Source organism: Drosophila obscura, unplaced genomic scaffold (assembly GCF_018151105.1).
Source record: "Drosophila obscura isolate BZ-5 IFL unplaced genomic scaffold, ASM1815110v1 contig_46, whole genome shotgun sequence".
Classification (NCBI taxonomy): domain Eukaryota; kingdom Metazoa; phylum Arthropoda; class Insecta; order Diptera; family Drosophilidae; genus Drosophila; species Drosophila obscura.
In genome coordinates this window covers 2,919,304-2,933,975 of record NW_024542835.1, presented here as the reverse complement: position 1 = coordinate 2,933,975, position 14,672 = coordinate 2,919,304, and the positions used below count along the sequence as shown (strand labels likewise).

The 14,672-nt window shown below is 41.8% G+C and overlaps 1 protein-coding gene across 1 annotated transcript; it reads left to right on the top strand.

Moving 5' to 3' along the window:
* The first annotated feature begins 7,811 nt into the window (after nt 1–7,811).
* LOC111071733 (gamma-tubulin complex component 3) lies at nt 7,812–11,542 on the top strand. The gene has a single exon (XM_022363225.2). The coding sequence runs from the start codon at nt 7,850–7,852 to the stop codon at nt 11,408–11,410; it is 3,561 nt and encodes a 1,186-aa protein (XP_022218917.2). The 5' UTR covers nt 7,812–7,849; the 3' UTR covers nt 11,411–11,542.
* Nucleotides 11,543–14,672: the final 3,130 nt, after the last annotated feature.

Here is a 14,672-nt window from a genome sequence, read left to right as displayed (position 1 = left end):
CATGAATAATTTTCCCCACAAGCAAATCCGCTATGAATTACACACACACACAAAACACACACACAGTCATAGCTATAGGGACACTCAGACATTCCCCTGCCAGCATCCTGCTCCGTCTTCTGGCATACTTTTCTCTCTCATTTTTTTACGACTTTCTGTATGCTTTATGCTGGGGCACGGGAGTAGAGCAGAGCAAAGCCGGCTGTGATTTACCGTCAACATCTTGGCAATGGAAATCATCAGTTCGCTGATAGCTTCTTGTGCGACTAGACTGGGAGAAATATTTACTGTATTTTGGTATGTACATGGGCTTTCTTGGGTTAAACTGATTTGAAAGTGTGGGGAAAGAGAAAGGGCTACATGGCACGTAATAATTAATAATAATGAATGGTGGTTTCATTAAATTTGGTTAGAGAGCTAAAAACAATTTGAGCTAGAGGATTCATACATCCAGAAGGATGTATATCAAATTTCAATTTAAAACCTATATTAAATTTTCTAATCTACACTTTTCTCCTTCTCTATTCTGCCATATTTGAATTTCCAGTGTAGTACTTTTTCTGCCATTGTCTTTGCGTTCAGAGTGCACAAATCTATTTTAATATTTTCTTATTTGCCACTGACATTTACGAAAAAATCACATAAATTGCTGCACACAGCCTTTTTGCCTGCTGCTGTGGTTGTTGCTGCTGCTGCCGCTGGCCCAAACTGCTGGCTGCTGGTGGGCCAGATAGAGCTGTGGCTGGGGCAACTGAGCTGTAGGGCAAACACACTGACTACCTTAGGAGTTGCTTCAAGGGAGTACAACACCACTAAAAAGGTTTTTATTCCCATTATTCGTAGAGTATTCGCGTATTTTGAGTTCGTGCAAGTGTATGCAGACGTTAATAGAATAGGTCCTTTTTGGATATTTCTCTTTTCCATCATCAATACACTATTATAATCAACAAATACACCCACTGGCAAGGTTATTTTTAAAGATTCAATCAAACAATCCACCAATACTTGATTGTGCTTGAGTATCTCGAGGTATCTTATGGTCGGTATGTTGACTATGGCGTTCTTACTTGTTTCCTTTACTATTATTCCCACGTACTTACATTTTTTCTTGCTGTAGTAACACAGATATTCTTACATACACTAACACACACAGATAGAGCGGAGGACAACGACGATGACGTCGACGTAGAGATATGCAGAGATATAAAGCAATTTTCTACGTAAATACTTTGTAATGGATTTAGTAAGTAGTAAAGTATGACGCGTTTGCCATCTAGAGCATGTCGGCATACATACATACATGCATACATGCATACATACTTCTGTGGGCCCATGCCCATGCATGGGTGTACTCGTATGAACGAGTAGGAGGCAGTGTGTGTGTGTGTGCCATGTTTGATATTGTAAATCTCAGCATATATATTTTTGCGCATCATATAATTGATGAAAAAGTATTACAGCGATTTTCAGCGGCATTTTGTTGTTGCACACGAGTACTCGTATACGTAATGTCTTCATGTGTGTGTGCGTGTGTGTGTGCCTCTGCTATAGCCTTAGTAAATGGAGCGTAGTGAGTGAATTATATTTAATGCTTTGTGTAATTTAAATATAATAAAACCTCGTATGTCTTCCATTTTCCTTGGGGAGCCAGAAAGAAGCACAAAGTATACTCGTATAAGGCGCACCAGTCAGCCAGACAAATAAAAATCTTACATACTTTTGCGGACATATAACAAAGTCGTAAAATGTATTATGCTCATGCCTTTCTACACATTTGAGTGTGTTGCCCCAAAAGCCATGCAATAATTTTTTAGTGCCGTTACATAGATATTTAAAAGCATATATTAGATGCTGGTAGTGCATAGAAATTTAATACAACACTGGTTGCCCTTCATAGAACCCGAGTACGTACATATATCAATCTAAAAATTCTCGTAAGGATGAAGAATGGAAAATTATTTATTTATTTTCTTTCCTATCGCCACAATCAAGGGGCTAAAAGCTGTAAGCCCTGAACGTTACAAAGAAATTTCTTTGCTAAGCCAAATAAATTGGACGCCACACTTTATAAATAAAGGTCTGTATTCTGCTTAAAATTCCAACTCTTAACTGGTTTCAAACACACTGAATCGCATATCCTGTGCACTCAATATTTTCAATTGCATACGCAATGAATTCTTTGCATGGTATTCCCCATTTTGTTAGCTCCACCACCCCCACTCCGCACCCACGCAACAATCGGTTAACCAAAATTTGTTCACATACAACTTGATTAAAAAACCACAATAACCCCTATACGAAAACAACCCAACAAAAACGGAAAAACACACGGCAGCGAGGGAAGGGTGGAGTAGAAAAAACGTTCAATGAGCATTCGATTGTAGATTGTGGATACAAAACTGTTTCAATATGACGCCACCGACATGTTGTGACAAGGAGGTCAGCCACAGGGTAATTTAAATGAAATGAACAACAAATGCACTCCCACTCGTAAAAGAAAAACAAAGCCAGAGCAGAGCCATGCCACTCCCGCCACACCATGCCGTGCGACATGTGGCGCAAATGCTGGCCAAAAATAAATAGCTGCTGTAAATTCGAGCCATCGAAGGACTGAGGGACAGTCCGAAGAGCAGTCCAAAAGAGTTCACTGGTTGGGTGCCGCCTGATGATTGGCGGACACTAACCGCTGGCCCAATCCCAGACCCATTCCTAGTCCCAGTCCCCCCACATATTGCTTTTCAAATTGGTCATCGACTGTAATAAAAACAAGACGGAATCGAAAAAAATGGTATGAGCGGGTCGAGTTTTTATGGCGTTAACAAATTGCTTTTTATAACACAATTTTGGATGGGTATCGGACAATAATACTCAACCATTTGTTTCTGACTAGCATGAGATTTGCCGGAGAAGGGTTTTTTTTTGTTCCAAAATTACTTAAAACAAAAAGATCAGACTTGCTCAATTTACGAGTGTTTGCTAGGGCTACTTTTAAAATTAAACGGATTAAATTCCGACAACATTATAGTCATAAAACAATAGGACACCATTAACATGCGAATCCACACATGGATTGCTCCTCTGTGTTTGTATCTAAAAACTAGTCGCTCAGCAACACATTTCTGGTTACTTCACCTCATATAGTTCCCTTAGACAGACGACAAGTGGTGCACAAAACTATCTTCTGTCTATGACATATATCGCCACGACATTCGTCCCATTATGTTTACATTTCCCAGCGATTTTGCCGTTTTAGGAACTTAAGCATTCCAACATTGCTGAATGCACTGCAAGTTGAATGCATTCTTAAATGGAAACTGCGCTTTGCAACATCACCGACAGACGGCAGCGGAAACAAGTATGTATTATAAAAATACAAAAATAAATTTGTCGTGCAGCGATGCAGAATGGAAAAAGCTGCCTTGAGTTGCACTACGAATCAGTCTAGCGTGCTATCAATTACTGTGGCAAGTGTTGCACGTGCCACAGACACCGACACCAACACCAACACCAACACCGACCCGTTCTTCACTGTGCACACTGGCAGCTAGAGCTAGTCCTTGGACCCTCGATTCAGTCGGGACAGCCTGCTCATCCCATTGTGCTGCTTGGCATTTGGTTCCAGTTTATTTTTTGCCATCAGTTCCATTCCTTTTCTAATTTCTTGTCGCACTTTGGCCGTTGTCTTGGCTCCTTCTATTGCAACGTTTTGTAAGTGGCATGAGCATCGCTGCACTTTCTTGACAATTTGTCCGCTCTTTTTCCTCTGTTGCCTGCTTTTTGAGTGCTTTCAATTGTTGCACAATTTTTTAATTTGTTGCATGGCCAAGGAAATGAAAGAGTAGCCATTGCTGGGGGAATTTTAATCTAAAAGGGGTGGCATGGGATGGCCCAGTGTCCGATGACACTTCCGCTTAGATTTTAATAATTTGTTTGACCTGCTCTGGACATTCCTTGCCATGCGAATGCCAATTAAATCCACATTATGCCTCAATTCCAGAAACCTGCAATTTATGCATTCAATTAACCACAAATGAGCACACAATTCTCACATATTCACGCACTTGATGCCCACACAATGTCATAATAACTCAAGCAGCCACAAAACAAAACAAAACAAAACAAACTCCACATTTTGCATTCGAATCGAATTTGGATTGTTGGGCTTTTGAGCCCAGAGGAAATTGCCATTTAAATTTATGCAATGAACCGTAAGGCTAAATACCTAAATAATATTGAAGGACTTAGCCCTGAGGTCTTGCAATAAGCTTAATCCCCTATGCTATTGTCGCTGTCGTTTAAATATAAATCGATTCAGAAAAGTCGAAGGTTTTATGCGCTTAAGGATTGCTTTGTTATTTATCCAAACACATCTGAACCCATCTGAAACTTCTACTGGGTATACTTACTGAATATAATATAGCTTAAGGGAAATACATACATGCAGCTTAAGATTTCCTTGAGTTCCTTAAGTAAGACCTTAAGTTGCTCTCTCTGTGAGTCAAATGTCTTCAAAATCTTCAAAGTAGTCCCTATTTTTCCTCTCTGCCTTAGGTAAAGAACAAGTGTAGAGTGTAGAGAGCACTGACTATTCTCTGCCCGTATCTGATAAAATGATCATTTCATTTTCATATTAAATACCAAAATGTAATAAGCATTAAATTTGCTGCAATTTGTTGCAGCAAGGAGCATACGTACGAGAGCTGACAGGAAGTTGCAATTACAATGTAATTACAACCCACAGTCTGAGAACGTTTTAAATTTTGTATGTCCTGGGCAAATGTCTAAATGCGAGAACGCCCCCGAAAAGGATTATGCCAAAGGACTATCCGAGCGTCTGAGCATCTCTGAGTGTGCGTGCTTGTGGACAGGACAGGGGGGAACGCTCCACTTACGAGTAAGTAGCAGCTTATGACATAAACATACGAGTACGATATGAGCTGGCTCTCGATGTCGGTAATAAAATTACGCTTAAAATGTGGCACGTAATTGTCAGGTCCTTTGTCCTCCCTTTGTCTCTCCGGCTCTCTACTGGCCCCCCTCGTCGTCTAATTGCCGCAAGTGGGTCTGCCTTTGTGCTTTAATTAGTGTTACGGTTCCAAGTCGGCATTTTGATTCTTAAAGCGCACTCGACATGCGCTCAGTAAATACTCGTACCGACTAAACCAACTCCAGGGCTCGCCAATCCCCTGCGCCCGCTGCATTCTCCGGAGATGTTTGGTAATCAAAAGTTAGTACTGACTGTAAATTAATTTCCTGGCCACGTTATGCAGCAATTGCAGTTTCCAGTCTCAATTACGGCAAACTTGCTGCAATGCATAAATTTCGAGCACACACCAGCCACACACGGGCCGAGGCCGACGCCGAGGCCAAGAATCAATGATTAATTTTATGTGGTTCGGAGTTCGATATTAGCAGGGGCTGCAGAGGCGGCCTCGTACCCTGGGAGACTTAGGATGGGAACGGCGGTGGCTGGCTGTACGCACATAATGCAGCCAAGTTAAATGAGTTATTAGCATTCGCTAGATTTGGGTTTGATTAGCAGAATCTACGGCAAAATGTTTGATGTATTACCCCAGTGAAAACCTACAGCTTCAGTCAGTTTCGAATTGCAAGCAAGAAAGTTTTGAAAACTAAACTCATATAATTATTTTAATCACAATATTCGAATGAAATCAAACGAATAAAAGGTATTCCACCAGGTTAAAGTAAGTTCACCACAGTAGACAATTTCTATTCCTTTTATTCGTGCACCTAATATAAAGCCCTAGACAAGACATTGCACTTTGCTGTTCACACTCCTCCTGCCATTTCAATTGACAAGAACATGGCTCAAAGAACGCCCAGATCATTAAAAAACAGAATGTGTGACATTGTGTCAGGCATAATAATAAAATTACAATTGAGACTTGGCGACAAACAAACGCGGAAATGTGCAAAATCAGCGCAAAAACTGTGGCGGGGGCGGCACTGATTCTGGGGGCGTCCTTTAAGGAAATGTCAAATCAAATTTATTGACTTTCATTGTTCGATGGGAGGGAGATGGCGATGGGAGGAGACTACAACTCCAAACTCAGTCTGTAGTCGCGTTCATTGAAATGTGAAAAGCCAATGACAGGGGGCCACGACCAACAATGTGCACCTTTTTTTTTCCTCTGTCTCTTGTTCCTGGCGGCTCCTCCTTGTGGCACTTGTCGATTTGTCCTGCACTTTTCGTATTTGTGCGCGATTAAAGAGCCGCTTAGCACGTTTGAATGCCTTTCTCCCGTCATCCAACGCCCCAATCGTCGAGCTATGCAAGCCTGAGACAATCAGCAGCCCTCCCCCTCCATAGCTCTGTGCGCATTCCCCGCTCAATATCTCCTCATCTTTTCCCCCATTCTTCACTGATTTCCAACAACTCTGCACAATGCCTGCTGGCAGTGCTATAAAAATCATATGCTTCCTTTCATTGCAAGGGTTTGGCTTTAGCTTTTTTGCCTCTCCTTCACCAGACTTTGGTCGACTCGCTTTGTGTCGGGATAAGTTTGACAATTATTTGCATTGTTCACTGAAGTCGTTTGCTCAACATGCACATGAATCGGTAACTACAACATGAGTGGGTCCGTAGTTATATCTCACAGTCGGGGCAAGGCTTTTGTACACTGCTCGATGAAGTTGCCGAGGGCTGATAGGGGGTAATATTGAGATGGACAAAAAGTGGAGAATTTTTTGGGGCGAAGCAATTGCTTTGTGATATCTTTGGCCAGCCAATCATGATGCATTGTGTTCAGAAAGAAGCTGAGATTGGTTCCAGATTGGTTAAGCAATGCACCAAGTCCAAACCGATAGGCCATATATCTTTTTTTTTTGTATTAAACAAACATAAATATAATTAAAAATAATAAATACTGTTGCAGGCCAACTTAACAATAATTTAGGAATATTTAGAAATCCCGTAGAGGAATCGCTGTGCTACATTTCACAAGAAAATCACTTTATTCAGTGGGTGACTGGTGGATTTCTGCAACCAATTTTCCTCTCACGGAAATGCAGAATAAATGTTCTCCGTTTGACCCGAAAGCCTGTTGCCTCTGTCGTTGGATATTCAGGCTAGTCGGAAAGGCCTGCTGCCAAAACCGGAGTTCTTTTTGATAAAATTGTCTCCTTCTCCTTCTCTCTCTCTCTCTCCCTCTCTGTCTCTTACTTTGGCGGTTGTCTTGTGCGGCTTCTTTTTAAATGGCTGTTTCCGCTTCCTGTTCCGTTTCGTTTGACTTGTCTGCACGTAAATTTTGTGCCATTTTCCCGTAACGAAATTTGGTTGTTCTTTTTCTGAAACTCAACCCGCGTCGACCTCCTCCTCCCGACTCCCGACTCATTCATGTTGGCGGTAAATTTTAGTACAATGCATATATAATCTTTTTCACTTATCTTTGCATAGTTTCCCTTTGCTGCAGCAAAACTTTTTACGGTCTGAGGTTAAAAGTAGCGTCATACATTTCCAGCAGCGCGCCCACACCGCCCATTCCAGCCACTCCAGATTCGCGTGCGCGTTGAGAGCCATATAATGAATGAAAAGTTGGCTGGGAGTTGCAAAAGGTTGCGGCGGCTGCCACTGCCGCTGTGAAAGGTGCAAAGGCATCGCAATTTTTGCTGAATGGCTGGGTTTAGTTTTTCCACTTGTCGACAATCTTGTGACAGATTTATGGGTTAATTATTGTGAATGCTGCGATGGGAGTGAGTAACACTAAAACATGGCAAGAGATAAAGTAGAATGAAATCCTATTTCATAGATTATAGCACTGAGAAAGTAGTTACATTCAGTATCAGAAAAGTTCAAGATATATAAAAAATATTCGAATTTAATTTATAAATGTCCATCATTTTCATTCAGCGCGAGATGGATAGCAAACAATCATCACTCAAAACCTGTGCAGTCGAAGATAATTTTGACTCTGCCGTTGATAGCGGGGAATACGATATGTTTATGGGAATCTATGAGTTGAGCGTTACCCTTGGACATTATCATCCTAATATACACCAGATAATGCGAGTCTTGGATAAAAGTAAAACCTCAACCAATGATTCGATGGAAGTGGTGCTGCTTAATGATATCCGTCTGCGTTTCGAGGATCTGCAGGAGGGAGAAGATACTGAGGAGAAGCCCCTACACGAGGCTGAGCAGCATGTCTTTCTGTATCTCTGTAAGGAGCTTTCTAACATGGAGCCGGACGAGCGCGAGCGTATGAAATACATCAAATTTTGCTGCGAGCTTTTCGATGAGGATCGAAGCAAGGATATGGGTCTTGAGGAAACTTTAAGTTTCCGTCTAAGATGCGTAGATCGTTTACACATAAACATTCAGAAGATAATGGCACGTCTTGATGCATCCACCGATGAGGAGTCTAATGTTGAAGTCCATGTGAATGGACATTTAGATTTAAGTGCTAGTGTCACAGATGCTCTGAATTTTAATGGGAATGCTGCTGAAGATGCTTCCGTTGTGGTACCTTCAGATGTCCAGAGGGAAATGCCTGTAGATTTCCCCTTGGATATTCCTGTAGGTACACGACTGTCTGTTACGGATGACCCGGATGAACTTCCTGTCCGCGATGATGGAGATATTCCCTTGAATGCTGCAAGAGAGGTTTCTGTGGCTATTCCTGTTAATGATATTGTGGCAATTCCGTTAGATATTCCGATGGAAATTGCACTTGATATTCCTGTGGGTCAGCAATCAAATGCAGCGCAAGAAATTGTTCGCGAATCTCATGGGAATAAAGATGATTTGGCGTGGGAGCATCTGAAACAAACCCAACATTTAATATCGGAATTCATACGAAATATGACAACGATGGTTAAAGGAGGTCCAAGAACAGACTCAGATCAGGTGCAGAAATTCCCCCAAGAGAGGCCTGAAGATTTATCTTTTTTGGACGATGGTCTGGAAGATATATCGTCAGGATTGAGTCATACTGCTTGTGATGTTCCGATAAATACCTTGCCGGAAGCAGATAATTCCTTGTCCAGATTGACAGCAGAAAAGCACAATAAAAAAGTTACTTCGATTCCACCCAGAGAGAAATCTAAAAATGAATTCAAAGAACTCTTTGATTGTTCGGACAACCTGCAAGCCGTCAGATCTCTTACTGTGAATATGGAACAGCAAACAGACTTAGGATTCGCATCGAAATGGCAACATCAGCGTCACATTTTTGCGGCCCCGCGTTATATTTTCAAACTCTTCAAGTCAAATCCCGGCTATCAATGGCTCTCAGATGATCGGAATGCTCCCAATTTCTTTGAACAATTGGACCAGTTCTATGAGGTAAGGGCACATAAGGATAATGCACCTTCTACACAGATCAGTGTGTCCTCGATACTATCACGTCTAAAGGAATTCCTGCGCAGTATGAAGAAAGGCCTCCCCAAGGACATCACTGACTCAGATTGGTTGAACAGACTGGGAAGGTGTCAGCTGACACAACTACTGACCAGTGAAGAGAGAGAGGCCTACGATACATGGCGCTGGCAGCTGAGAGATCGTGGTGGCCAAGAGCTGACGGACGAAGATCGCTATCGGGATGGACTCGATGGCCTGCTGGGCTCTGAGTCGCCCTATCTTAGACGGTCAGCCTTGAATTCCCGACTGCTGCTTCGGTACCCCCACCATCAACACAGCATCAGCGAGTCCTATTTGCTTCTGGCCCTGGGCCATGTCGGATACTTGTATCGCTCGTTGAAGCTAAAGATGCAAAAGCTCGCCAAACAGGGCGAAAGTAACCAAGCTCTGGCGGAATATATTCGTGCAGAACTTTCGTCCTTCCATGAATTCCATAATGAACAGTTGACTAGTCGCGGAAGTTTACTTCGTCTCTTCTTGCGCACTCGTGGCTACCAGCAGAGGTTTCAGTTGCTTCTCAACCTACTTCTCATTGTGAAGAACGGAAAATCTCGTGTCGTATCGCTTTATAATCAGTTGGGTCAAAGAGTCGAAAGGGAAGAAGTCACAGTTCAAAAGTGGTTGATGATCGTCAGCCACCAACTGCTTATCAAGCTCAACCGCTGGCTATTGCAGGGTCAACTGCCGGAATTGGGATGCGAAGAGTTTTTCATTGTTCAGAGTTTGGCATTAACCACAGATAAATTTTGGCAGGAACGTTTTCAGCTGGCAGAAGCCTTCTCAACGTTTTTCGATAGTCGGCTATCCATGCTGATGATCAGCATAGGTAGAAACCATATGTACTCCAGATTATACTTATTTTCCAATATAGAAACTATCGTTTCAACGATAGAGCTGCATTACAGACTGCTTGACGTTTTTCAGCAGCTCTATCAGAACGGAGACCAGGAGCCACTTTATCAACTCGTTTCCGAACTGCACCTGGACGTGTGTGGCAAGGTTTTGAGATGTCTTAACGATTATACACCTGCACCATTGACCCTCTTCCAAAACCTACACAAATACTTGCTGCTAAGCGATGTGCAGTTTGTGAGCCAGTTAATAGAATTACTTGAGCCTGTGCTGGAGGGGCCAGCAAGCTTCTATGATCTCGAGCAATTGAACTATATGATAAGCAATATGTTGCCCATCCGAGTTCCAGATCTGTATGTTGGGGAAACCATTTCGGAAGCCTCAAAATGTTGGTCCCGGTTTGTCCTGCATTGGAAGCTACCCATCCACTGGATAGCACTGCTGGGGGAAAGTCTTGAACAGTACGAGTCGGTCTTCCCCGGCCTATGGAAGTTCCATCACGCCCAGTATGTACTCTGCGAACGGATTATGAGACAACACTGGCACTTTCGTCAACGTACCCACCTGGACAATAAGTGCTTGGAGCATGTGCAGTGTCACTTTGATAAACTGATCGACATCCTTTTGGACCTAATGGATGTTTTGAAGAGCTACCTTCTGCATGATGTGTTGAACGAGGCCTTTGCCGAGTTCAAGCTGGCTATTCAAAAGGCCAGAAGCATAGACGAAATGCTCGAGGCCAATAGAATTTATCTGGATGCCATCAAGCTCGGCTCGTTTCAAATGAAAACTGTAAAAAGGTGCAGCGATTACTTGGAAAGAGTCTTCAGTCTCATCCTCGACTTGGAAGGACGGCAACAGAAGTTCTACAGGCTGTTTCAAATGTATGTGGATTATGCCTGTAATGATTGTTATGTTGGCTCCATTTTGGTGAATTGCTTGCATGATTTTCGTTTGTCCTGTCAGAACACTTGCGATTCTCTCAATCAACTAGAAGAAGAAATATATGCGGCGATCTCTGATTTTCTGTTGAGCTTGCATGTGGCTGGATATTCTTCGCTTAGGTTACTGGCCAGAAAATTGGATAGCCAGGGATTCTACGAGAGCAGAAAGGAAGTACTGGGTTTCGTAGATACCTATGCGTTCTTGAGAATGTCGAAAAAGTGTGATGCACTGTAATCTACTTTTGTAGACTTGAGGTTAATGTTGAGCGAATTAAGCTTGCTTCAGCAGTACTTTTCTTTTATTTGTTAATCTTTAATTGTTAATATGTTAATTGGTTTAAGGTTTTTGCATAAAAAGTGTTTAATAAACGACTTACTTGAGTTCAATGATTTTTCTTGGGGTTTAGCTGCAGGCTTGCACGAAACACGAGTTCTTCGAGCATTCCCAAAGCCAACCTCCATCAGATTCATCTCATTCTCACTCAAGTTATAATTCATGAACAAAAAGAGTGAAGAACAAAGAACCTTTTTTCGACGCTTTGTCTCTTGATAAATTGGATTTTAATTGAAAATTAAGAATCGACTTAGCAATGTTTGCATGGTGCAGCAGCTGGAATGCCTTTTGTTATGCAAATTCTCTTTATTTTGTGGTCTAGTGTGAAAAGGAAAAGCTCTCCTGACGACTCTGAATTCGTTTAAATGAAAGTAAATAAAGGGAAATTTACTTTTTGGCTTAAGCTTTGGGAAGACGCAATTTACTGCTCTCTTCAGCTCTGTGCAGCCCTTTGGAGCTCAACACAAGTTGAGAGTTTGTCTTGGTGTCAATTGTAATTACTCGACGCAAATTAAATCAAATTTGAGTCTTCTCTTTGCACATTTTTCACATTTTTATTAACAACTTGTGCCAACACTTTTATAATGGCTCTCATCTGCATAACTTAATTTTGTGAGAATTCGCTTGGAAATACATATATCAGCACTCAAATCTTTGCCAAAGAAATGCACAATGGGGACTTTGGGACTTCTTGGGAAAGGGTGAGTGGGTGTGTCAGAGTCCTGGGCTCCTTTGTTATCTGACAAACACAGCTGGCGAAGTCATCTCTGCGTTTTAGCCATCCACATACGACGACATACTCGTATCAGCGAGTGTGCTGGATGAATTATAAAACACAACTGGCTTCAAAAAGAATGTCAGGAAGATAATTGAACCCTGGCAGGCGGCATTTAATAAACTTGATTGGTAGGACACGAAGGAGTGGCAGCCGGAAGGTTGACAGGCTTTTGACAGGAGTACATCTCGAATGGTTGGGTGACTTGCGCAGCTGGCGATTAGGCTAATTAATTTCAAACAAAATTGTTTTTCCTCCGATTCGTTTTAGATGATAAATGAGTTACTTTTTTCAGACATAGAATTATCTTCTTTTAGTTTTATTTGCGGAAATATCTTCCTTAGAAGCATCTCAGCTTCTCCGCGAAAGAACAAATTTTCGGAAATCATTTCTTACTTTTAAAAATATTTTTAAGGTATCGCATAATTTTTAAACCTGTTGATATTATTTATTTGAGTGCAGTTACATCTCAATTCTGGGTCCTCTCTTTATCGCTCTCATTCCTTTTTGGCCAGGGCACGGCTACTGAAGGTTTTTATTTATTTCTTTTGTAGACATGAAAGTTGAGGAAATTTATGACATTCCAATATCGTTGACAACATTATCTTTGGCTCTTCAGCAGAATTGTGCGCCATGTCAAATTAAACTATAAAATTTATTATTACGCCCGTTGACATACTTGAACTGTTCTAGGCAATAAATTCCTATACCATTTGGCCGTTTTGGCTCTCCACATTTCTCCGCCGTGGCAGCCTGCCCCCCCACGCATTGTTATTGATAATTTGTTGTCAGTTTTTCTCGCCCATACTCGTACACCCATATCAATTTATGTGGCTGTTTCTGGGACTATGACCGGGACTGGAGCTAGGACTGGGGCTTTATGAAATACTTCTCATTACTGCGACGGGAGGGTGGCCGCAATGGCTGAAACATATTTGAACTATTTTCATTTCAATTGCAAACGGTTTGGCGCAGAGAAATCAATTGAATTGCCATTTCACATATGAAATGGTCATTTGTCAATGAACAACAATTGGAGGGCGTGGTCGCAGCTGGTTTGGCTGCTGGTGCGGTGGTGGCCCGATGGTTGGGGCAATGGTTGGGCGATGGTTATGGGTTGACTGCCGCACAGTTGTGCGGTCACTCAAAATGGCCGCATAAATATGTCCTCCTCCTGGCCACACTGTGGACGATCGCCTGCTGCCTCATGCTTCTGCTGCCGCTCTTGCTCGCCCTCCTCCACAGTTGACTAAATTGTTGGTCGTTATTAAATTTCCGCTGCGTTGAGTTCTCATTTCCGTTTCGATGGCCAATGCAGCTGGCCATCGTTGAACGCTCAACGGATGTTGCCATAGATACACACGCATGTGTACGTACGCCTGCCCGCAAATATATCTTTGGTTATGGCTATGTAATCAAAAGGGTTGGTGCCTCTTCGTGGGCACATGGTGCGTATGCGTAATATACGATTATTATTGTATTTTGTTAAGAGCCTAAACAATAATCCCATTCCACCCATGCTAGCATTTGCCGCAATCAAAATTCTATTGTGCAGCTGCATTTTTTGCTCTTGTACTATTTTGGAAATAGTTTTTTTGTTTGCCTTTTTAGCCAAATTGAAACTAATTGAAATATGTGAGATTGTGTGGGGCTGATGGGGAGCCGAAACTTGCGCAATAAATTTCAATAAAAAGGCATTTTTGGTTGGTATTTCCCTTCATTTTGGCTGTAGTTTGGCTATTGCCTTCCCCTGGCCGTGTGGGATGGAATTACATATACGCCACCGTGCAGTGACCTCATTTATCGTTTCGTCAGCATAACTTTACATTATGTTTTGGTTTTTGTTTTTGTTTTTGTTTTGTTTTCTCAGTTTTTGTTCAACTAAATTCAATTATTTAATGTAATTCTTTGTTTTATTGTTTCGCACGTCCCCAGGCATGTGGTTAGTCTCTGCTAAAGGCAACAAATGCAAACGAAAAGAACATTTTTGGTTACATTTGATTTGTGCTTCCTGCAGTTGGTGGAAAAACTTTCCCATCAACACACAACTTTTTCTTATATATGTATGTATGTATGTATGTATATGCATGTTCTCACCCGTTTAATTAGACGGAAAATACTTTAACAGTTCTTCGCCCCCAAAAGACCATTAAATATTATGGGTTTTAATGAAAATATATACGGCAGAACCCCATCAAACAGACTCCCCTTTTTCCAGGACCTGGTTTTATTGTTGGGCTTCCTTTTGTGGGTGTTGTTCCTTGGCCGAAAAAATAAAGAAATAAATAACAAAATTATTCAAAATTATGGACCCGCTCTTGGCTTCTCTCGCTTTTTGGCTCGCTTTCTCTCTCTGTTCCAGCTTAACCCTTGTCCAGTGCTGCGTCT

What these genes read in the sequence shown, in the direction of transcription:
- LOC111071733 (XM_022363225.2), top strand. Translation starts at nt 7,850, where the DNA reads ATGTCCATCATTTTCATTCAGCGCGAGATGGATAGCAAACAATCATCA.